The sequence below is a fragment of the Geotrypetes seraphini genome, chromosome 3, assembly GCF_902459505.1.
Source record: "Geotrypetes seraphini chromosome 3, aGeoSer1.1, whole genome shotgun sequence".
Classification (NCBI taxonomy): Eukaryota; Metazoa; Chordata; class Amphibia; order Gymnophiona; family Dermophiidae; genus Geotrypetes; species Geotrypetes seraphini.
In genome coordinates, this window is record NC_047086.1 from 143,320,700 (window position 1) to 143,346,337 (window position 25,638).

The window sequence follows — 25,638 nt, forward strand, 5'->3', positions numbered from 1 at the left end:
ACATCTGCACATTTGAGAGTGGTGTAGTCTGTTGGTATATTGTGAGTTGTTTTCGGGTATATGAGTGATCTTTGGTGTGGTTGTATTTTGGTCTTGTATGGGTTTGTCGTTTTTCTTCTTGTTGATTGTGGGGCGGGTTGGTATGTGTAAGTCTGATGGTTTGAGTTTCTGTCTATTGTGAGATGCCAAGTTGGTTGGGTAATTCCCTTGGAATTTGCAATAGTTGGTATTGGAAAGATGTTGTTTGCGGTTCATAGACAAAACCGCGGAAGACAAAGGTGCGTGCCGACAACTGAGCGCAAGATGGAGGCGCGCGCCAAAGAAAATGACAGTTTTTAGGGGCTCCGACGGAGGGTTTTGTTGGGGAGCCCCTCCACTTTACTTAATACAGATCGCGGCGGTGTTGTGGGTGGTTTGGGGGGTTGTAACCACCTTCATTACACTGTAAACTTAACTTTTTCCCTGTTTTTAGGGAAAAAGTGAAGTATTCAGTAAAATGTGGGGGGTTACAACCCCCCAAACCTCCCACAACACCTCCACAACGCGGCGCAATCTGTATAAAGTAAAGTGGGGGGGTTCCCCCCCACACACCCCCATCGGAGCCCCTAAAAACAGTTATTTTCTTCGGCATGCGCCTCCGCGCTGCGCTCAGTTGTCAGCGCGCGCCTTTGTCTTCCGTGGTTTTGACCTGACACCGTTGTTTGCAGATGCTTTCCAATTGGTTAGGAGCAGGGTTATTAGTAGGATTGCTTGTGTGTATTTTGGTGGTGTGGTTCTCATGGTGGTGCTAAGTGTGGTGATCATTGTATTGGAGGGCAGAGGTGGAGTGTCCTCCAGTGCCCGAGCCCGTCTCGGTCCATCGATGGAAGAGAGTTGCAGGGTTCGGGGAAGGCTCAGCGACTAGCATCGGTAGGGGGGCTAATTGCTCTCCCAAGCCCGATTCCCATCTCGGTCTATTGATGTAATGGGTTTGCAGGGTCAGGAGAGGCAGGAAGTGTTCAAACTTGAGTTGTTGGGCCTTCCAGTTGGCTCAGCGACTAGCAGTGGTGGGGAGGGTAGGAGTGCTCTTCCACGCTCGAGTCCCGTTTCGGTCAGTTGATGGGAGAAGGTGGCTGTGTCAGGAGAGGCAGGAAGGATCAAAATTGAGTCTCTGAGCCTTCCAACTGGCTCAGTGACTAGCAGTGGTGGGGAGGGGTGGACTGCTCTCCCATGCCTGAGTCCCGTCTCGGTCCGTTGTTGGAAGAGGGTTGCAGGGTCAGGAGAGGCAGGAGGTTTAAATTGAAATTAGATAAAGTAAATTAAATTGAAATTAAATGAAGTAAAATTGAGATTAAATAAAGTAAAATCGAGATTAAATAAAGTAAAATTGAAATTAAATAAAGTAAAATTACGAGATGGAGGTGGAGAAAAAAATAGAGGTGGAGGTGATAGAAAAGATAAATAAATAAATAGGTAACTGAAATAAAGTAAGATAAAGTACAACTTCGAGTTTGGTCAGGTAGTTTTGTCAGGTAGATGGATCCTGTAGTTTCAATTGGACCTTCAGCAGGCTTCGTTCCCTAGGTGATGGGCAGGGGCCGCTGCCTCTGTCCTCTCCCTCTCTTCCACGATGGCTCTTCAGTGGAAAGTGGTGCCGCCGGAGGTGGCAGTGGCCTCCGCGGCGCTCCCTGTTTGGCTCTCCATTGTGGTGCCTGGGTGCACGGTTGCTCCTCTCAGCCTCAGTCCAGGTTCCTCTGCTCCACGATTGCGCCTGGGCAGAGAGCGACGCTTTTGTGGGCGTCATAGAAACATAGAAACTGATGGCAGATATGGGCCACAGCCCATCCAGTCTGCCCACACCAATGACCCTCCCCTACCTTTCTCTGTGAAGAGATCCCACGTGACGATCCCATTTTGTCTTAAAATCAGCCACGCTGCTGGCCTCAATTACCTGTAGTGGAAGACTATTCCAGCGATCAACCACCCTTTCGGTGAAGAAGTATTTCCTGGTGCCACCATGCAATTTCCCGCCCCTGATTTTCTACGGATGCCCTCTTGTTGCCATGGGACCTTTGAAAAAGAAGATATCTTCTTCCACCTTGATACAGCCCATGAGATATTTGAACGTCTCGATCATGTCTCCCCTCTCTCTGCGTTCCTCAAGTGAGTATAGTTGCAATTTATCCAGCCGTTCCTCATATGGGAGATCCTTGAGTCCTGAGACCATCCGGGTGGCCATTCGCTGGACCGACTCAAGTCTCAGCACATCTTTGCGGTAATGTGGCCTCCAGAATTGTACACAATATTCCAGATTGGGTCTCACCATGGATCTATACAATGGCATTATGACTTCGGGCTTACAGCTGACAAAACTCCTACGTATACAACCTATGATTTGTCTAGCCTTAGATGAAGCTTTCTCCACTTGATTAGCAGTCTTCATGTCTTCACTGATGATCACCCCTAAGTCTCATTCTGCTACAGTCCTCACTAGGATCTCACCATTAAGGGTGTAAGTCTTGCATGGATTTTGTCTGCCAAGATGCATGACTTTGCATTTTTTGGCATTGAAACTTAGTTGCCAGGTCCTTGACCAATGCTCCAGTAGGAATAGGTCATGCATCATACTGTCGGGTATTGAGTTTTTGTCAGGCACTGTGCTTTTGTCTGTCGTGCTCTTGCCTACTATATTGCAAAGTTTGGCGTCATCGGCGAATAACGTTATTTTACCTCGAAGCCCCTCAGCCAAGTCCCTTATGAAGATGTTGAACAGGATCGGGTCCAAGACCGAGCCCTGCAGCACTCCACTGATCACCTCCGCCGTTTCAGAGGGGGTGCCGTTCACCACCACCCTCTGAAGTCTATGCCCAAGCCAGTCCCCAACCCTTGCAGTCAATGTGTCACCCAATCCTATAGAACTCATCTTGCTCAACAACCTGCGGTGTGGTACGCTATCGAATGCTTTGCTGAAGTCCAAGTATACGATGTCCAGGGACTCCCCAACATCCAGCTTCCCCGTCACTCAGTCAAAGAAGCTGATCAGGTTGGATTGGCAGGACCTCCCCTTTATAAATCCATGTTGACGGGGATCTCGTAGATTCTCTCGTTCAGGATCGTATCCATTTTGCGTTTGATTAGAGTTTCCATTAGTTTGCTCACTATTGATGTCAGACTTACCGGTCTGTAGTTCGCAGCCTCCGTCCTGCATTCTTTTTTGTGGAGTGGAATGACGTTAGCCGAAAAAAGGATGCAGGACGGAGGCTGCGAACTACAGACTGGGTGGAGAGCGACGCTGTCACAGGTGGTGGTGGTCTCCACGGCATCTTGGCCTAGGTTCTTTGCCACGCCCCAGTTTCGGCTATTTGCTGCGGCGTGCGGTTCTCTGCCGCAGCACGTGAACAAATGTTGCCAATCGAGCCCGGTGGGTGGATAGTCGGAGAGACGTTAAAGAAGCTGGTAAGCACGAAAGAAAAGATTAGGTGCAGTTAAGCGAACACTTAAACAAAATAAAAATAAGAACGAGTAGCGCGACTTGCTCATGCGTCCATCCTTGACGCCATCTTTACAGAATCTGGGCCTTTAATTGTTAACAGTAACTAACTAGGCAACAACAACAACATACTTAACAAAAATAAGTCACTGAAACTGCCATACAGACCAAGACACACTTGGCATGATCTGTTATATTTCAGTTTCATATAAACTGGCTCTTTAACAGGTGGTGTGTCCTTCCCTCTCACATACAGACATCCCACCTGTCCTTAGCCTCTCTGCCCTTCTTTGTCTCACACACACATCCTGCCTTCCCTTAGCCATTCTGCCTTTCTCTCTCTCACGCACATCCCACCTGCCCATAGCCACTCTGCCTTTTTCGCTCACACATCCCACCTGCCCTCAGTCACTCTCCCTTTCTCTTTCTCTCACACATACACACACATATATTCCACCTGCCCTCAGCCACTCTGCCCTTCTCTCTCTCTCTCAGAGAGCTTGTTGATTTTGCTGATTCATGAAATTGGGAGTTATAAGATTAACACATATCAGTAGGGTTACCATATTGCTCCAGAAAAAGGAGGATGGATTGAGACATCTGGGTTTTACTTCCATTGTGTCTCAATCCATCCTCCTTTTTCTGGTGTTACTGCAAAAAGTCTAAAGCCCTGGCTGATATCATAATAAACTATGGGGATCTTTTACAAAGTTGTGCTGGCAAGTAGCACACATAAAATGTCAAGCCACCTGTTCTATTCCTTTGGGCTGCACCGCATTTGCCACCTGTTCTATTCCTTTGGGCTGCACCGCATTTAAAGTGTACTTCTCAGTGGTGCAGCTTTAGCTTTATAAAAGCCCACCTATATTAGAAAGGTTTGATATCACATCAGTAAGGCCAATACACAATCCTGCCACTGCAAAACACTTGTGCAAAAAAAAAAAAAAAAAAAGAAAGAGAACAGCACTAACTTCCAAAGAGCAATAATCTTATGGGTGAAAAAATGCACTGTAAATCTTACACCAGGTCTTAAAACACTAAGGGCTCCTTTTACTAAGCTGCGGTAACTCCCGCGCTATACGGAAAAACTAACGCCAGCTCTATGGAGTCATTAGCGTCTAGCGTGCAGGGCATTGTAGTGCACGCTAAGCACGCGCTAAAACCGCTAGTGCAGCTTAGTAAAAGGAGCCCTAATATAACACCTAGTGAGAAAACAGAGCAATGGAACTGCTGCAAGATTTCTACATAGAAACATTTCAATTAATAAATTCAGAATGAAATACTTTTTTATACCTTTGTTGTCAGAGTATTTTATTTTCCCATTCGTTTTTGTCACAGTGTGTCTTTGTTTTTTCTTTATTTTTTTTCTTCTACATTTTCAGGGTGTCCTGTCCATTGACATTATCTTGTTTCTTCATGTCCACCTTCCCTATCTATCTTGTCCAGCATTCTCCTTTTGTGTGTCCGTCCCTATCCTCCTTCCATGCCTAACATCTTTTCTCTGTGCATCACCTCTCTCTCCCTTTCTGCCTCTCTCTTCCTCCTTCCCCACTGCCCTCCCCCTAGTCCAGCAGTACCTTTCTCTTTTCCACGTCCAGCAGCACCCCTCCTTCTCCCTTCCCTGCCCCCAGTCCAGCAGCATCTCTCCCTCTCATCACCCACATCCAGCAGTATCTCTCCCCTACCCCTACTCCACCACCCTCAGTCTTCCTCTCACCATTCAGGACTAGCAGCAGCACTACCAACAGCACCTCTCCTCCCCACCCCACCCTCAGCAGCACCTCTCTTTCTCACCTCCCTCATCCAGGTCCAGCAACACCCTTTTTAACTTTTATTTATTTATTCAGTTTTCCAGGGAGCTCAGAACAGTTTACAGTAGTGTGAGTTTGAACCCATAACCTCAGGGTGCTGAGGCTGTAGCTTTAACCACTGTGCCACACTCTCCCCTTACCTGCAAAGCTGCTATAGCGTTAAATCAGCAATTGGAGCTTTGCCATACCAGTCCGCCTCCGATGATTCAACTTCCTCTTTTCCTCTGTCAGGCCCCAAGACTGCCTGACAGAATCGCTGATTAATGCTAAAGCAGCAGTGCAGGCAAAGCTGCGCCTGCTGCTAGTCCGGGAGGGTGGGGATAGTTGCCAAAACGACACAGTGGTGGCAGTATCGGCAGTGGCAGGAGGGTGGGAAATAATGGCACCGTGTGTTGGGAACCTTTGTTCTAGGTTTTTGGGAAGGAATCCATATTTAAAGGCCAAACTCAGCCAAGAGCATCTGGCAGGCTCTTAGAAGCCACAACAATACTATTACTAGGTTTTGATACAAAGACAGATTTTATGGATTTACCGCACTGTGTTTCCCAATAGTGATTAGTTGAGGACCCACAATCCGTATTACTTCCAAACTTTTAGCTGGTGTCAGGAATTTCAGAGAGAGTTCAGCAGCCTAGGGAATAAACAATAAAACCCAGAACCTATTTAAGACACAGAAATCATGAATACGAATATGAGATAGTGTACAAATAGATATTGAACCAGTGGCGTAGCAAGGGTGATTGTCGCCTGGGGCGATGGCACCCCTCTCCTACCCTCTTTCCCTTACCTTTTTAACTTTGGTGCGAGCAGCAACAAACTTGCTGTCCATATCTGCTTCGGTGCTCTCTCTCAAAATACTTGGTTAAATAATTTCTTAAATTGTCTTAGTTTATAATCTTTTGTAAATCGTGTAGAACTTATGGTTACGCGGTGTGGTAAGCAGACTATGCCTGCTAGGAATGTCCCAAGAGCAGTGCACAAGTCAGGTTTAGGCTCCACACAATTACCTACTTTTAAAACCCAATTTCAGTCAGTGAATGAGTTTCCTTCTGTGTCCTGTAGAGGGAGTAGGAGGGAAGAACTGCAGGATTCCCATCCCCCACACAAGCCTAGGGTGATTAACAAGAAATCACTTCCTCCTGAGGGTTTGGGGCGGGGCTGCAGACTCCGTAACCTGAAATCCCAGTTACTTGAGAATCAGAAGCAGCAGGGACTTGTAGAGGACAGGTTCCAGCGCTCAGGGCTGAGAGCTCTGAATGTCAGCCAAACTCCAGAAGCTATGGAGCTAACAGAGGCTGGTGAGGACATGTCTCTTAATCTGCTGGAGGAGACACAGGATATGGAACTGGAAGCCAATGCTGAGTCCATTATTGAATTGCCTAGTGAAGATATGGAGATATGCTGTGTGAGAGGCAAGTGACTGTCTATTGAATGTTTTTTGAAAGTTTGTTTTGTTAATTGCTTGCCTGAGCTGACTATTCTAAGTCAGCTGAAGAACAAAAGAAATTATCTTTTGAACTTGGTAAAGGACTGAATTGTTGGAACTTGTTTTCCTTTTTTTTTTCTTTGGGAGAAGTGAACTGTTCCCAGTCCCAGACAGAGGGGTTAGCCCCGTGTTCATAGTGGTGGGATAGAGGGCAAATTTTCATGGCAGATTAACACCACACGGAGCACTCTGTCTGGCCAGCACTCTGATGCTGAAGAAGCCAGTGTAATTACACTGACTTATTTGGAATTGATACAACTCTGAAGCTTGTGTATTTTGAGTTTTTCTTTTCTTTTTGGATACATGCTGATAGACTATGAGTTTGTGAACTTTGTCAACTTATTTAGTTTTGTCTTATGGGCATTGAGTCTGAGTTATAAACAGAATCATCCTGACAAAGCTTGATATTTATTTTTACTTTAAGAATTAAAGCTCAAGTTTATTTTGAAAAGAACTTACCTGGTGTGGTGGTGTCCTTATCTAAATGCTATATTATTTTCCTTGTGCTGCCCGCAGCGGCTCACAAGAGGTTCTTCTTGTACCGGTGGCCCAAGACACCTTGCCCTGAGGCTGCCGGTGACAGCGGTTAAGAAGTATGATGTTATGTTATGTTATGATGTCACTTCCTCCCAGAAGTGACGTCAGAGAAAGCGCCAAAGCCGACGCGAGCAGCGAGTTTGTTGCTGCTCGTGCCGAAGTTAAAAAGGTAGAGGGAAGGGGCACGGGTGCGCACACAGGGCAGGGGAAGGAGTGGGAAGGGGGGCAGAGAGGAAGAGGGGTGCCAGCGCCCCAAAGAAGACTGCGCCCTTGCATCTCCCTTACTACGCCACTGTATGAAACAAAACAAATGCAAACAGATATTCTGTGATACAGGCAACAATAAAGAATGGGTTAATTTTAAATAGTTTGGGTATAGCCAACAGGTCTGTAAGCTGATCTTCAAAGGGCCTGTTCGATTAATTTTTGAAATTCAAGGCTTGTAAACACCGCAGATGCAAACCAGTTTATAACTCTTCTCACTGGGATAAAGTAATTGCAAGTTTTGAATTACTATTATAGTAATTGTCAAATGTATTTCCAATTTCTATTACAAGATCCAATTTCTTCCTTTTCTTTTTTTCCCTCCAACAATAAGAAATAAACCATTTTAGGAGCTTCCATTGGCATAAGTCTAAATGTAGTCTCTTACATTCCAAAAAGATTTGGCCAACAGGATTGCAACTCAAAATGAAACTTTGGAATGCATGTTGTCCTATTTAAGAGGATGCCCATGCCCCAGCCCATGAATCTGATCCCAAATTCCCTTGCCCACATAGAGCAAGAGTTCTAGAAACACCAAGTTCACCAGTAGCCAAATTCCCAGGCACAGAATCATGGCTGAGTTTCGATGGGGATGCACTTACATTGCCCCCTCCAGGCCTAATTTTCACCTTTTTGGATTGCCTGCGGATGACCTGAGCGGTAGAACCTCCCTGAAGGGGCAGGGCTAAAACTGATTCCACTTTTCCCCCCCACATGTGCCACACGGTACATGGAACACGGATCCTCGCCTGTCAGCCATCAGATGCAAATGGGACATGCATCTGAAGTATCCTGCCCTGAGGAGTCCATCTGATATGTTTTCTTGCAAAAACAAAGCTTGTAGGAGCAAAAAATATCTTTAAAATCAAATCTAGAAAATCCAAGATGGCTACCACAAGAGCTTTTTTTTTTTTTAACTAATAAAACAGCCTGGGAAAACCACAACGACCCCCATAACACAGTGATTTTAGGATTTTTGGGGTGGAGGGGACCTTGGGTTTACTCCCAAAATCCTTAACCCTTTCAGGACCATAAGGATCGTAGGCCAATTTTTGTGGTTTTGACGACATTTTTATGGTAAAAAGGGCTTGCAGATGCCAAAAAATTGATTTTTTTTGTGAAATATCATTATTTTTTTTAAAAAAAATCACACTTCTGGCTTATGGACAGTGTGGCAAGTGAATCTTCTCGTCAATCTGGCAACGAAGCTAATGAATGAATGTCGGAACCAGTTTGTTTACATAAAGGCAGTATCATATGGAATCCGTACATATCAAATTTAGAACTGTAGACTATCCCAATCAAAATTTATAGGATTTTAAAGTTATGGGACAAATATGTCCCTTGGTCCTGAAAGGGTTAAAACTTAAAAGCAGAGACCCCTCAAAAATCGATCTCACAGGCTGTCAGCCTGATACTGTGCCATGCTATATGCTGGGAGCTGCAAGATGAAAGTTAAAACAGCTTACAGGGGGATCCTCTAGCTCAACAAGCCTTGGAACCTGAATTGCCAGTCTTCTAACTGCCTCTTGGGCCCAATGTCTCAGCTGGAGACCTCCACTAGTCTTAGGTCTGCTGGATTATTGCAACTCCCTATATCTTCCTTGTCCAGCCACTATGATAAAACAACTCCAGACCATACAAAACACCGCCCTCAGATTGATCTACTCACTAAAAAAATATGATCACATAACAACTGCCTTCTTAGACTCTCACTGGCTACCCATACAAGCACGAATCCAATTCAAATTCCACTGCCTGATATTCAAAGCATTACACGGCTCTTCCCCCTCCTATCTAAACAACCGCTTAAACCAAATCTCCACCTCAAGACACAGAAGAACCTCGAACCCTTTCACCTTCCCCCCACTCAAAGGCACACAACGCAAGAAAATGTTTGACAACCTTCTGGCAACACAAGCAGCAAAAATCAACCATTCCATCTCCAATCTTATGACAATATCAGACAACTTCAAAACATTCAGAAAAGAAATCAAAACCCTGCTTTTCAAAAAATTCATCCAAATATCTTAACCCCTCCTCTTTTACCTCCAGAAGATTCACCTACCTTCAGATAACCTTCCCCCAAATTACCCACCTTAACACCTTCCAATTAAACAAATACCATAAATAGATTGTAACCTACCCTCTCTAACTGCATTCCATATGTATTTTTCATACAGTTCTTCACTGTCAGTTTAATTTCCATCCTATAAGTTCACATAGAATTCTTTTTTCAACCATCTTTATTTTCTCTTCTTTATTAATTTCCAGGTACTTTAGTTAGATTGTGAGCCTTCGGGACAGTAAGGGAATTTTTTAAGTACCTTCTTACTTCTCATTTATAATCTTAATGTATATTTTCTTCAAACCGCTTAGAACCTAACGGATGTAGCGGTATATAAGAAATAAATTACATTACATTACACTTCACCCGGAAACACAGCGGGTGGAGGAACGCACTTGGCCCCGATCCTGCATTTTCCTGCATACACCTCCATGGAGCCACACAGCCTACGCTCAAACCCACTAGCGGATGAACCCAGAGTGAACAATGCTCCTAAGGGAAGAGTCCCTGAGTTCCGATGCAGGCTGTCCAGATGGATTCACTGCAAAGCAGCCAACCCCCTGGAAAAGCAAAGTTGCTTACCTGTAACAGGTATTCTCCATAGACCAGGGGTGTTAAAGTCCCTCCGAGGGCCACAATCCAGTCGGGTTTTCAGGATTTCCGCAATGAATATGCATGAGATCTATTTGCATGTACTTCCTTCATTGTATGCTAATAGATCTCATGCATATTCATTGGGGAAATCCTGAAAACCCGACTGGATTGCAGCCCTCGAGGAGGGACTTTGACATCCCTGCCATAGACAGCAAGGGAATGCAGCTACACTTGCTGGTGAAGTCCTCTGACTGAACCTGCGTGCAGGTGCCCTCCCCTAGCTTCAGTAGATTTTATTTTTTTCTACTGAGCATGCATGAACTACCAAGCATGTGGGACTCTGCCTTCCAACTGTCAGTTATGTCACTAGCTTACAGAACTATCAGATAAGAGTGGATGGCGGGCGGGCAAGTGTGGCTGCATTCCTCTGCTGTCTACGTAGAACACCTGTTACAGGTAAGCAACTTTGCTTTCTTTGGAGACAAGCAGGGGAAATGCAGGCACATTTGCTGGTGAGTCCCAAGCTTAGTACTGAGATGGGTGGAGGAAATAAACTTAGTGTAAACAAATTTTGGAAGACCTGGTGTCAAACTGCGTATCTGGCGCTAAAGTAAGATCCCAACAATAATGTTTAGTGAGGGTATGAACAGAGGACCAAATTGTTGCTTTGCAGACATGCTGAATTTGGACTGATCTTAAATTTGCAATTGATGAAGCTGTAGCACAGTGTTCTTCAACCTTTTGACACCTATGGACCGGCGGATATAAAATAATTATTCTATGGACCGGCAGTTGAAAAACACTGGGCTAAGTCGTGCCAATCTCTACCCCAGACCCCGCCCCCATAATAGTACTAATTGTAACACCATTTTTTCCATTCATTTTTCATATATATACACACACACAATATAATCTTATGGTTAACCACAGAATTATATAATCGTATTGGTTAACCACAAAATTAAAATACACAAAGTACACTGTATGCTTTTCAACATTCATTTCTACCAGAAAACAGATAACCCCATACAAATGCAGGACAAAAAATTAAAAGTACTAATATTTACAAACAAACCCTAAGATGCAAGGCTCTGCAAGCAGTACAACCCCAGAGGAAAAGAAACAAATGCATTTCTTCCTGAACAGTCAGCAGATGTAAATCTATCACTAAATAAAAAAATAAAAGCATTTCCCTTACCTTTGTTGTCTCTCTCCCTCCATGCTGTGCCTTGCCTTCTGGCCTGCCACCTGGTGTTATCTTTGGGCCGGTCCATGGTGCGATCAACGCGGCGTCTTCGGGCCGGCTCCCTGAGTGCTACATTGCACAAAGCTGTGGGCAGCGGCTCCTCGCACGTGTCCCATGCCTAATCTGGAAGCCTTCTATCAGATGTTGCGATGTCAGAGAGAAGGCTTCCGGATCAAGCGCAGGACGTACGTAGGAGCCTTTTCCCAAGGCTTTGTGCACTGCAGTATTCAGGGAGCCGGCCCGAATATGATCACACCATAGACCGGTGGCTGAAGAACACTGTCCTGTGGACCGGCAGAAAATTTCTACGGACCGGCGACTGAAGAACACTGCTGTAGCACGTACTTGATATGCACTAATCTGCCCTGGAGGAAATAAATGAGCCCTAGCATAGCAAGAAAAGAGAGATGTCAGGAGCAACCAATGAAAATATAGTCTGTGTAGAGACTTCATATTCTTGAGTAGGTGAATGGTAGAGACAAAAAGTTGATTTGTAGTACAGATAGGAGCAGTATTGTCTAGGTAAAACAAAAGTGCTCTCTTACAATTCAGTAAGTGAGGACTTTATTCGGCTGAAGAAGGATGTGCAGGAGGAAAAAACAATTGATATGAAAGTCTGCTTTTGGAAGAAACTTTGGATGAGGGCACAACCGGACTTTATTAAAAAAAAATTGAAGTTATGGAGAATAGATGACTAACGCTTGTAATTTGCTAACTCTGGTTGCTGATGCAAAAGCTATGAGAAATGTTGTCTGCCATGTAAGAAAAAGGTAAGATAGCAGACCCCAAAGGTTCAAAAGGATCCTTCATGAAATGGTCCAATACAATATTGAGGTCCCATGTCAAAGTTGGGGCATGAAGTGGAGGCTGGAGATTGTTAAGAACTCATAGGAATCAACAACAACACAAAAAAACCCCTAAAGGATTTTGTGAGAGTGGTTTGCCATCTAGCAAGGAATGAAATGCAGAGATGACAATGGAATGGATCTTGAGCTTGTGAAAAACGTTTCCAGTGTAACTACTAGGATTTTCTTGTAGATGGTTGCCTTGCTGCAGGAGAACCTCCTTCACTAATAAAGAGACTGATATCTCAGCAAGAATTGTCCATTCAATCTCTATGCCGTTAGACTGAGACTGCAAAGATTGGGATGCAACAGGTGACCATTGTGCTGGGATAGAAGAGATGGCTAATCCCCTAACGGGAGAGGGGGAGCCTCGAGAAGGTCCAGGAGTATCTGATACTAGATTTGTCTGGGCCAGAGAATTAGCTGGGCTCTGACCCTGATTATCTTTTGAAGAGCCTTAGAGATTAATGGAATTGGTGGGAAAGCATAGAGCAGATTGAGGTGCCATGGAATTGAAAAAGCATCTCTTATGACTGGGAAGAAGGGCAGGTCGGAAGGAACACTGGGCATTGGTTGGAGAAGCGAACAAATCTATTGTGGGAGTGTTCCCTACCTTTTGTTTTTTCCTCTTTCCCATTCCCTTATTGTAACTTCACCCCCTTTCCTTCTTTTCATGTTAGTTATTATTGGATTAATAAGTTTAAACCTGTTTTATTATATTATGTACATCGCCTAGAATATTTGTAATAGGCGATTTATCAAGATCTAAATAAACTTGAAACTTGAAACTTCCATTGCTGAAAAATGTATTGTACCATCTGTAGGCATAAAGTTCACTTTGTGTGGATCGAGTTTGCAGCTAAGGGAGTCTGCAATGGTGTTCATCTTCCCTGGAATGTATATCACTTGCATTTCTATAGAGAGAGGGAGCACAAAGGTCCATAGATGATAGGCTTCTCTGCAAAGGGGTAAGGATTCTGAGCTCACTAGTTTGTTCAGATAGAACAGTGCTATCTGGTTACCCGTTGAATCAACAGTCTTGTGTTGCGAATCCAAGGATTGAATGCTCGAAGCGCATAGCAAATTGTCCGAAGTTCCAGAAAATTTATGTGAAAATTGATTTCTCTGTCTGACCACTGACCTTGGAGTCTGGAGGTGATTGAGGTGTGCTCCCCAACCCTTGTTTGAGGCATCTACGGTGATGGTGAGTAGAGGAGGTGGAGACTGGATTGGATATCCCTGTTTGAGGGACGGAGAGTGGATCCACAAGAAAGAGAAGCTTTTACCTTGGGTGGCAGCTTGGCAGCTGAATCAAGGGTGTCAATGACAGAATACTCTGAGTCCAGTTGAGTTAAAGATGCCATTGTAGAAGACTCACCTGGAGCCTGGCATGTGGAACTAGAGCAAAAGATGCAACCAAGTGACCTAAGAGGTGTAAAACTCCATGAGCTTTGAGAGCAGAGGGCTGTTCCATTTGTTTCACCAGGGTGATGATAGATTGATGACTCTCTTCTGGTAGCTAGGCCCTGGCAGAGACTGTGTCTAGTTGAGCTCCAGTGCATGTGAGACGACGCATCAGTTGGAGTTTTGATTTGTCAAAAACTAATTATGAAACCCAGATCTTGAAGAGAGTGCACTGTGGCTTGAATGGTAAGAAGCAATTGCTCCCTGGTGTGTGCTACAAGGAGCCAGTCATCCAGGTAAGGAAAGCCCAAGTGGTAATTTCTTCTGAGGTTGGCTGCAACCACCATCAAACACTTTGTAAACACACGTGGTGTTGATGATAGGCTGAAAGACAGAACATAAAAATTGCCACTGCTGGGTCAGACCAGCAGTCCATTGTGCCTAGCAGTCCACTCACGCGGTGGCCCTTAGGTCAAAGACCAGCGCTTTATTTGAGTCTAGCCTTATCTGTGTATGTTCTGGTCCAGCAGGAACTTATCTAATATTTTCTTGAATCCCTGAAGGATGCTTTCCCCTATAACAGCCTCTGGAAGAGTGTTCCAGGTCTTAGCAATCCTTCTGTGTCCTCACTACTCAGAGAAATTTTGTATCATCTGCAAATTTAATCACCTCACTTGTCGTGCCAATTTCTAGGTCATTTATAAATATGTTGAAGAGCACAGGCCTGAGCACCAAACCCTGTAGCACTCCACTCGTGATGCTTTTCCAGTCCAAGTATTGTCCATTTACCCCCATCTCTGTTTCCTATGCGCCAACCAGTTTTTAATCCACGTGAGTATATCACCCTCAATCCCATGGCTTGCAATTTTTCGAAGTAGATGTTCATCTGGGACCTTGTCGAACGCCTTCTGAAAATCTAGATCTACGATGTCGACTGGGTCTCCCTTGTCTACCTGCCTATTTACTACCTTGAAGAAGTGCAGTAAGTTTGTCAAGCAAGATCTTTCTTTGCTGAAGCCGTGCTGACTGGTCCTCAACAGTTTGCATCTGTCAAGGTGATCGATGATGTGGTCCTTTTAGCAGCGCCTTTACCATCTTCCCCGGTAACGAAGTCAGACTCACTGGTTTGTAGTTTCCCAGATCTCCCCTCGAACATTTCTTGAAGATCGGCATAACATTCGCCACTTTCCAGTCTTCCGGATTCTTTCCTGATTTGATCAACAGATTGGCTATTAGTTGAAGTAGTTCAGCTATAACCCCTTTCAGTTCCTTGATTACCCTTGGATAGTTGCCGTCCGGTCGTTTTTAAGCCTATCAATCTGTGTGCATACCTCTTCTAGACTGACCATCGACCCTGTAAGTTTCCCGTCTTCATTTCCTGAGTATAGCCTGTTGGCTTCTGGCATATTGGATATATCCTCTTCAGTAAATACAGACGCAAAAAATGTGTTCAGTTTGTCGGTGATGGCTTTGTCTTCCTTTAGTATTCCCTTCATTCCATGGTCATCTAATGGCCCCACTGCTTCTTTCGTGGGTTGTTTAATATATTGAAAAAATGGCTTAAAATTTTTTGCCTCCTTGGCTATTTTTTCCTCATTTCTTTTGGGCCCTCTTACCGTCTTATGATATTTGCTTTGATGTTATTTGTGCTTTTTTCAGTTTTCGTCCAATTTTGTCCTTTTCCATTCCTTAAACGAAATCTTCTTGTCTCTGATCGCTTCCTTCACTGCTACAGTGAACCATGTTGGTTCCTTGTTCTTTTTCCTCTTGGAACCCTTGTTGATACACGGTATACATAGATTCTGCAATTTGGTGACTGTGTCCTTAAAAAGGGACCATGCTTGTTCTAGCGTATTTACAGTGCTTACCCTCTTCCTAATCTTCTTCCTCACCATGACTCTCATCCCTTCGTAGTTTCCTTTTCGGAAGTTCACTGCCGTGGTAGTTGTTCTAGATCAATTTTTTGCTCCTGTGTCTAGGTTGAAGTGGATCATGGTGTGATCACTTTTTCCCAGCGTCCCTTCTACTTCTATGTCTTGTGCCGGTCCTTGTAGCCCATTTAGAATTAAATCCAGAATTGCATTTCCTCTTGTATTTTCCTTGACAAGTTGTTCCAGGGGGCAATTGCCTTCAGCATCCAGGAACTTGGTCTCCCTATTGCAGCTGAAGTTGCCTAGGTTCCAATCTATCCCCAGATGATAACTGTGTTGCTTCCCTTGCATTCGAGTTTAATCTCTTCTGTCATTTCTATATCAGTCTCTTCGGACTGCCCTGGAGGTCGGTAGTAGATGCCGATCTTCGTATCTATTCTGTTTTTTCCCGGTATTTTGGCCAATAGAGACTACTTTATTGTTTGTTACTGGCGTGTTCTCTCTGGTAGACTCAATTCCCTCTTTTATGTATAGGGCAATACCCCCACCTTTTTGTTCTAATCGTCTCTGCGGTATAGCTTGTATCCCGGAAGCACAGTATCCCAGACGTTGTCCTCATTCCACCATGTCTCCATGATGCCGATGATGTCTAGGTTATCTTTTTGTGCCATAGATTCCAATTCCTCCATTTTATTTCTTAGGCTCTTTACGTTTGTGTACATACACTTAAGTTTGCGGCCTGTTACCTTCTTGCACTTCCTTCCTCCTTCTGTCTCCCACACTTCCGTCCCTTTCAACCCGTTGGGATTTCTATCTTGCCTATGATCCGGTGAGTTTTCCCTGCAATCTTCTTCCATGGTATCCTCTGGGTATACCGTTTCCCGAACCATCGACTCTTGGTCAACTGTCAGCTTTCCCCTTCATCTTAGTTTAAAAACTTCTCAATTTCTTGCTTGATGTTGCTTGCAAGTAGCCTCGTTCCATCTCTACTGAGGTTAAGTCCATCCTTCCTGTATAGCTTGCTCTTCCTCCAGAACGACGTCCAGTTGCGCACGAAATAGAATCCTTCTTCCTCACACCAGTGCCTCATCCATGTGTTGACTGGGTACCAGCAAGATCTCAGAGAATGCTACCTTCGGTATTCTGATCTTCAGTTTCCTTCCCAGCATCCGGAACTGGTCTTTCAGTGCTTCCCTGCTGTAGTTCCTGTTGAACAATGTTGTTTGTCCCAATGTGGATCACTACTGCCGTATCTACCCCTTCCGCACTGTCGATGCAGCTCATTATATCCTCCACCTTGGCTCCTGGTAGGCAGGTCACCAGCCGATCCTCTCTTCTTACCGCTATGTGGCTGTCAACTTGTCAGACGATGGAGTCCCCCATGACGATTGCCATCTTCTCTATCTTCTCTCGTCTCTCTGGCCACAGGTACATATTGGCAATGAGAGTAATTTGTATAAGATAGGAGAACACAGATTGTGGCTTTGGTATTATGAGGTAGTGAAATTTTGAATTACTGTGGTGGCTAGGTTGCATATTAAGCTTTTGTTATATTTAAAGCATTCTCAATGTATTATATAAACGTATTCATGACTCTTTAAATATCGGGCTGTAACCATATGTGTTGTGTTGTAAATAAAAGTACTATTAATGACCCATGCACAAGGTAATTTTATAAACCCTTATCATTGGTAAGAAACTGATTTCTATGTATAAATGAGTTCATATACCAAGTGGTATAAAAGTACATACCATGATATGGTGTGGATGTTGCTGGTAGGTGTATGTAGGATGGAAATGGCATATTTTATAATTTACATACATAATTTAATTATAAGCCTGTACTTCATTGTTGTCCAGAAAAAACTTAGGCTCTCTTTTACTAATGTGCGCAAACCAATTAGCGCGCGCTAATCTATAACGTGTGCATTTTAGTCTATGGATGCGCTAATTCAATTAGCGCACCTTAGTAAAAGAGGGGGTACTTCTATCTCTCTAGCCACAGGTCTATGTCCTTGGTGCACTTCCATCTTTCCTCATCCTGACATTAGCTTGTACTGGTAATATATTGAGGAATTGAAATCTGAGAAATCTCCAAAAAGAAGGATGAATAGGGATGTGAGTGTAAGCATCTTTGTGGTCCAAGGTGGCTAACGGGAAGGGGAAGAACTGCTGGAAGTGCAATCCTGTGAAATTTTCTGTTGAAGCATGCATTCAGGGGACGAAGGTCAAGAGGAGAGCGACACGCTTGATAAAGGGTATGGAGAACCTTTCATACACTGAGAGACTGGAGAAACTGGGGCTCTTTTCCCTGGAAAAGAGGAGAATTAGAGAGGATATGATAGAGACTTACAAGATCATGAAGGGCATAGAGAAAGTAGAGAGGGACAGATTCTTCAAGCTTTCGAAAACTACAAGAACGAGAGGGCATTCGGAAAAGTTGAAAGGGGACAGATTCAAAACCAATGCTAGGAAGTTTTTCTTCATCCAACGGGTGGTGGACACCTGGAATGCGCTTCCAGAGGGAGTGATAGGACAGAGTACAGTATTAGGGTTCAAGAAGGGATTGGACAATTTTCTGGAGGAAAAGGGGATAGAGGGGTATAGATAGAGGACTACTACACAGGTCCTGGACCTGTTGGGCTGCCGTGTGAGTGGACTGCTGGGCACGATGGACCTCTGTTCTGACCCAGCAGAGGCATTTCTTATGTTCTTCTTATGTTAAGAATAGGACGGAGTGTTCTTGGGAATGAGGAAAAAAGTGAAATAGAATCCCTGAGAAATTATTTGAGAACTCAAGAGTCTGTCATGATGAAAAGAAATTGTTTAGCCACTCCTCTACTGGTAGAGTGGCCAAAAAGTAGGATCTGGTTTAAGCTGAGGCAATTGGGTGGCTGATGGCTGTTTACGCTCTCTCGGGTGTTGCTTTGAACCAATGAAGAAGTGGTGGTTCTCATAGGAATGGTCCTAGCATAGGAGTGAATCGCCTCTGAGGATAATATTGTTGAAAAAATTGTTGATGATATGACCTACGATAAGAAGAAAGATTAACAGATCTGCGATGAGCCTAGGATTGATCTATATGTGTGCAGAGAGCTCATGCATGGCTGTAGAATCCTCTGTAAGCTGCGATACCATAACTTTCACTTTTTGCTCCTAAAAAGACTATCTCCCAAACAGTGTGTCAGCTAACCTGTCATAAAGATCTACCCGAATGCCTGAAGCCTTGAGCCAAGTCATGGGGCAAGCTGCTATGGCTACTGCCAAAATTCTCAACCTCACATCATAAGCATCATAGTTTGTCTTTATTAAATGGAAAGAAGAGTCTTGTAATGCCATATGGAGATAGGAGTTTCCTCCGGAGAAGCAGGTGTAAGGATTGTTAGTCAGGTCCCCCACAAGGTGAGGTTGGTGGGGTTATATTAGAAGCGCCCTTATACACGCCAGGTCCCAGGTTCAGTTCCCTCACAGAAGATTCAACAGGAGTAGAATCCAATAAGAAACACAGCCAGAGGTGATTGCATAAAGAATATATTATAGAAATAGGCTTACAGAAAAGCAATATTTAGAAGCATTACAATTAAGTAGAGAGCAAAGCAGTTTCCCTGCCTTACAGAGTTCAGAGGCAAAGAGACAGAGAGTCTGAAGTTCTAAGGAGAGCCAGAGAGAGAGAGAGAGAGAGAGAGAGAGGGGGATGGGGTGATGGTCTAAGTTTCGGGTTCCATAAATAAAGAGAAGGATAGACAGAGAAAGAAAGAGCTCAAGAGAAACAAGAGAGGACCAGAGTGCCAAGAGCCAAGAGAGGGGGGTGATGCTGCGAGGGGCTTCTATAGTTTGGAAACTTATTCTAAAAACCAGAATCTATTGAGCTTCAATAGAAGTCAAATCTCCCCCCTCCTTCGTAGACAGGAGAAAAATAGGCTGCAGTCATATATGTATTTCCAGTATGTCTCTGACAATAGTTTCTGATTAACTTTAGTTAGCTGTGCACCTGGACCCATTGTCCTAAGCACCCTCTTAATCAGACATTAACCTTTTAGCTAATCATGATTTAATCAGGGCTACTTAAAACAGTCTCCCTGCCCTTAGTGTCTAACTACATTCACATGCCAGAGTCAGATTGATATAATTTCCCATAGGCCTTCGCTGACATTAGTTATGCCAACTGAAAATGCTGAATGCTAGCAATAGCTATGCTGACAGCAGGTTCCAAGTATTGTATGATGGAATGCTGGAAATGTTGATGGCCTATGATTTTTGATGTGAGCATGGTAGCTGTTGCATACCCTGCCCCAGCGCTTTCTCACTTTATATTTCAATTTTATTCCCCTGGAAGCTGTGGACACCGGTTGTACTTTTTTGCTAAGTAGCTAGCTATAGGTCCTGGAGTACCTAGTGGACTGGAAGGGCAATGAAACCTTGAGATGGAGTCTGGCTAGACTGGAGGATTGCCTGAAAATCTTTTTTTTGTTGTTTTTTGTGGCGTGACAGACTGGTTAAGATTCAGCAGACTAGACACCTTTTGAATAAATTTTTGGATAGGCGTATTCCTCTGTCTGATTCTGCTGCAGCAAAGTCTGCGCTTGGAAAGGAGGGGTCAGTATTTAGTGGAACAGACTCAGGTGTATCACACCAATTATAAATAGGAGACATCCGCTGTTGGGGCAAAACCAAAGTAATGTGCACCGAGACCAAGCAAAATCTGGAGCATTGGAAAAAAGACTGGGCATAAAGGGTCTGTTAGTGTCTAGTGCTCTCGTAGATTCAGAAAACTATGGAACACCCTCTGAGATGGCCTAAGAGGGGGTAGGCTGATTGAAAAGAGAAGCACTATTCCTCCAGAACCCTTGAAAGAGTGAGAGAAAATTTACCACAAGAGCCATAGAATCCTTTGCCTGTGGGGTCTCTGTAGAAAAGAAGGTATATAAATTTGCTTTGGAGCTATAGGGGGTGTCATAATGAGAAGGAGGAGACAGTGGCTTTTTGGCTCCCTTTTTTAGTGAAGAAGAAATTAAAGCTTTACCTGCAATGTCCGGTGCTGTCAGCGCTGAGGACTGCGAGGCATTACCGGTGTCCGCAGGAGGCCTCTCTGTAATTCTTTGAAGACACAGACGTGGGTTGTTTCTGCTGGCCATGCGCTGGCTTCAGATAAACTGGTGGGGGAGGTGTTCTCCAAACTTCCAGCGCTGATGAATTCTTTTTTGCACTGGCTGCTTGTGTGCAACAGCTGCAGCATCGATAGGCTTCCCTCACCTGGCGGTGCCAAACTTGGGCCCTAAGGGGGAGGTGACATCGATGACTTCTATTTTGTGTTGGCCGCTTGTGCCGTGTTTTTTCTCTGCAACATCGATGGGTTTCCTTCTCCCAGCGGTACCTAGTTTGGGCCCCGAGGGCAGGTGCCATCGGTGAGGAGTGAGGGGTCGGGGACCTTTCAGCGCCCAAGACGCAAAGCATTGTTGATGAGGCCGTCTTCAGAGATCTTCATGGTCCTAATGCCCACTGTATTAACGAGGCTGCCCCAACGGGCTAGCCCTTTTTGTCACCTTAGTACACAGAAGTTTAGCTGGCTTCCTCTACCTCTCTAGTCCATATCGCACGACACGTGGCACAAGGACGCCCCTAAGGCACAAATTTTGCACAATTTTGGCATGAATTTGGGGTAGAAGAGCCCAATGACTCCATCTCAATCAGTTTTGAGGCAAAAAATACATTTTTGGAGGTGCAGGGAACTTTTGAAAAAAAGATTGTTAAATATTCAATATGGCTGCCATCAAGATTTTCGTGCCTACAATCGCTAAAAAAACCAAACCTACTAAACGTAAAAAAATGGCAAATTTAGGATTTTTCAGGTGGGGGAACATGGGGAAACATTCAGAAACCTTTAAAAATAAATTTTTCAGAACACTCCTCCCTCCTCCCCCCCTTCCCCGATTCATCTCATAGGCTGTCAGCCTCACTCACTGTGACCTTTGCTGGCAATGTGCCTGCCTCTGCTCTTTACAGTAGCTGGAAATGAGAAGAATTGCTGCCTCATGCTGGGAATGCCTCTTCAACGCTAATCTTCGGGCTACTAGTCAGACACTGTGTCTGACCGTAACCCCTACCCCCAGGGACTGATGGATGTGCTAACAGAAGGGAGAAGATGAAATAATGCAGCCAGCACCCTGCGAGACACCACTGAGCCTCCTACTAGGTGAGGATTAAAAGTGGGGATGGACCTGAGCTCCAAAAATTACTTGTGCAGGCTGGCTAACAGGTACCAGAGATCAGCTGCATACTGCCTGTCTGCTTCTTCTCTTTGCCTGTCAGTTGCAGATTACAGTCAACTGAAGACCGCAGTCTGTTTCTTCTCTATGCAGGCAGAGCAGAGGTGAAAATTCTGAGCATTGAATAAAAGCCAAAAACACAGAATAAAAAAGGGAGAGCAGAACAGAAACACTCCTTCTGGCTTGTGTGCAGAAGGGAAAAACTGCAGGTAGCATTGGAGTGAAGTAGAAAGATTATAGAAAAAAATCTGGAGTGGATTCCTTCTGCATATGGCTCACAGTCATGGGGAGATAACCTGCTTGTCCAGAATAACACACCTATTGCACTGGCAATAATGTTACCCATAAACTCAGACAAAAGTCCTAACATATATAATTTTAAAAATTGTTGGCTTTTATATTTATAAATGCACAAATCAAAAGAAGTATCTTTAACATGGTGTGTCATAAACCAGTCTTTTGGGTGTCTGAAAAAATCACTACTTGTTTTCTGCTCAAGTTTTAATCATCAACCTTAATTTTGATAGTCTCTCATGTCCATTTTACATTAGGTTAATTAAAGTCAATATATCAATTCTTCAAATACTCAAAAAGAAATCAAAGCTGTCAATGAATACATTGACTACTCTGATTGTATTAAAAAGCAGGTTTATATTTCTACCAGCTGAGGATACCAGCAGGCATGTAACTTTTTGGTTCTAATCCATCTTTGGCTTTGAAAATAGAATCCCCCAGAACAATGAGAATCCTATTTGGAAATATTTGAACAGTGTCATTAGGTGTTATTTCTGGACTATCACTTCAGTTTCAGATTAGTGCCCAACTCTAAAACCCCCCCCCCAAAAAAAATACTAGCCTTAAATAGTAAACTCTAAAAGCAGATTAAAGGAAAAGAAAAACAGATTTTAACCCTACAAATTCAAAGTAGATTTAAAGCAGAGGAAATTCTAAATTAATCATAAAGCTATCCAGATTGCCAGAACAGCAAATGAGCCCTTAGATATTGTATCTTAGTTTCTACTAGTTTAATGTAGTTTAGTCTCAGTTACCAGATACAAGCTCTTTATAGGACTGCAGGACCTTTGTAGGACATTCCCTAACCCTTTATACTGGGATATATTTAATATACTTTCATGCTCCTAGAAATACTATCAATAGTACATGATAATAATATTATGGCAGTCTTACCTTCATCCAACATTTTTCCATCACGCTTATATTATCCATGTCTTTTACTTTCAAGTAGCAGTCCACAGCTCTAGCATGTTCTCCTGCTTGCTCCCACTCACGGGCCTGTTCCACCATCCCTTGCATTCCTCTGTACAAACAAAATCATGAGAGGAGTGAAGATAAAACTATTCTTAGAGACTGTTCTGACTCAGGTAAGCTACACTAAAAATTATTTTCTCAGTAGACCACTGCTTCTCATTACCATGGCTTCATGACCTTTAGAAACTATAAACTTTTAAAGGGAAATTTCCAAAAGGGCTCTTTTGGGTAAGTGCTATTGGAACATACTCAGAAATCTTGTGGCAAATTCCAAATTGGCATGTACTAACTACACACTAAAAATATTTTTTAATTTTTGATAGAGAGGGCATGTCTGGGGATGGGGGGAAGAGTGGGAATTCCTGTGCTACTTGGCATAGCTACATTACCATGCACTAACTGAATAGTTCAGGATTACCATACGAGACCTTAGGGCCAGATTCTGTAACCGGTCCCGGTATCAGCTGGTGCCTCCAAAACCAGCGCCGGTTGTGTGTTAAACATGTATCGGTGCCGGATGCAGAATCGTGGCCATGTGTACAGAGGACGCCAGAAATGTAAGCCAGGGATTTACTGGTCTACATTTCCAGTCCCTACTTTACATGAGAATCCCGCTCACAGGGGCTCCTATAGGCACTTCTGGCACAAGCCACGCCTACTTTGATGGAAGGCACCTCTGTGGACAGGACATCAACGGCCTGCTCTGTAGGTGCCTACATTTTTAAAAATTAGTTTTTGTTTTTAAATGATGCGGTCAATTACCGCATTGTTTATCGTCAATTAAACCAAGTAAGCTAGGCGGCAGTACGACACCTACTGCCGGCTGACTTTCAGGCACACTTGGCGTCTAAAAGTCAAAGAGTACAAAAGTATGATCAAAGAAAAGCGCTGCAAACATTACTCCCAAACAATCAACTCTCCTTCGCTGAACAGCAAAGAACTCTTCAAAATAGTCAATTCCTTATTTGATATTAATCTACACAAACGCTCCCACACAGATCTCCCACCCTCCGCCGCAAACCTAGCCAACTATTTCGCCCAAAAAATTTGCACTCTGTAAATGTCTCTTGTAACTACAAGTTCAGACCCGTCAATCTATCTGCACTAGAAAATGAAGGCTCAACTACTGACATGATCTGGAATCACTTCGACAACCCAGATTGGAACCAATTCCTCATGCTCTATTCTAAATATGCTAAATCCAACTGTCTTCTAGATAATTATCCTCCGGCTATCATGAAAACAGCCCCCCTCCCATTCAAAGCCAAACTTTTCAACTGGGTCTCTCTCTGCCTGTCCACTGGCCACTTCCCGTCAGAACTCGGCCATATTCTTTTGACTCCTATCATCAAAAACCCCAAAGAACCAGTATCTTCGGCGGCCAACTACAGACCCATTGCCAATATCCCTCTCTTCCTCAAACTAATGGAAGGTCTAGTTAATCTTGACCTTACGAAACACCTCAAGAAGTTTAACATTCTACACGACTCTCAGTCAGAATTTCGTACAAACTACAGCACAGAAACTGTCCTAGCATCATTGTTCTCTGGGCAAAAGCGCACTGGTACTTCAATTCGATCTAAGCAGTGCCTTCGACCTTGTCGACCACGACATTTTGATCAGATGCCTAGATTCCATTGGCATCTCGGGACAGGTACTAACCTGGTTCACCGGCTTCTTAAAAATCTGCACCTACCAAGTCCACAATGATGGCACCTTCTCCCAACCCTGGAGCAACCCCTGCGGAGTCCCACAGGGCTCCCCTCTCTCCCCTTCTCTGTTCAACATCTACATGGCACCATTGGCTTGTATGCTATCCGATCTAAAACTGAAAGCATATATCTATGCCGATGACATTACTATCATCATCCCTATAACCTCATTGACACAAGAGACTGAACAACTCACCTCTTCCGTTCTCAGTAAGGTAGAACAATGGACCACTCAATTCAAACTAAAAATAAATCCAGAAAAAACCAAGCTTTTCCTGGCAAGTCCCAATCACAAGTTAACAAATACCTCTCTGAAATTAAACGGGCTTACCTACCCAATCAACTCTACTATCTAGGAGTAGGAGTCACTCTGGATCGATGCCTGATGTTTGAAGATCATACCAATGCCCAAATTAAAAAATGCTTTTGCACTCTCTAGAAACTGCATACCATCAAACACTATTTTGACTTCCTCTCCTTTCGACTACTGGTTCAGTCACTCATTCTAAGCACCTTAGATTACTGTAACATCATATACTTGGGATCCTTTAAGAAAACCATAAAACGTCTAAGAATCATAGAGAATACTGCTGTCCATCTCATTTATGGTCTAAAAAAGTCAGATCATGTAAGCCCGTTCTTCAGAAGACTTCACTGGTTACCAATGGAGGCAAGAGTCATCTTCAAGTTTGCCTGCCTTTGCTTCAAAACCATAACTGGTTCATTCCCGATCTACCTGTCGCACCATTTTGTATTTCCAGGCACCTCCTGCACACGTAATAAATACCTATCTGTT

At 43.9% G+C, this 25,638-nt stretch overlaps 1 protein-coding gene across 2 annotated transcripts in view; it reads right to left on the reverse strand.

Annotated features, from left to right (window-relative positions):
• Positions 1 to 25,638, reverse strand: part of IFT172 (intraflagellar transport 172) — a 413,076-nt gene that overhangs the window by 84,170 nt on the left and 303,268 nt on the right. For both annotated transcript variants that reach the window (XM_033936511.1, XM_033936510.1), the window contains 2 exons: positions 23,050 to 23,179; positions 5,813 to 5,911 (listed from right to left, as the gene is read on the reverse strand). In XM_033936511.1, the coding sequence (XP_033792402.1) occupies positions 5,813 to 5,911; positions 23,050 to 23,179 (229 nt within the window). The remainder of the gene's footprint in view (positions 1 to 5,812; positions 5,912 to 23,049; positions 23,180 to 25,638) is intronic.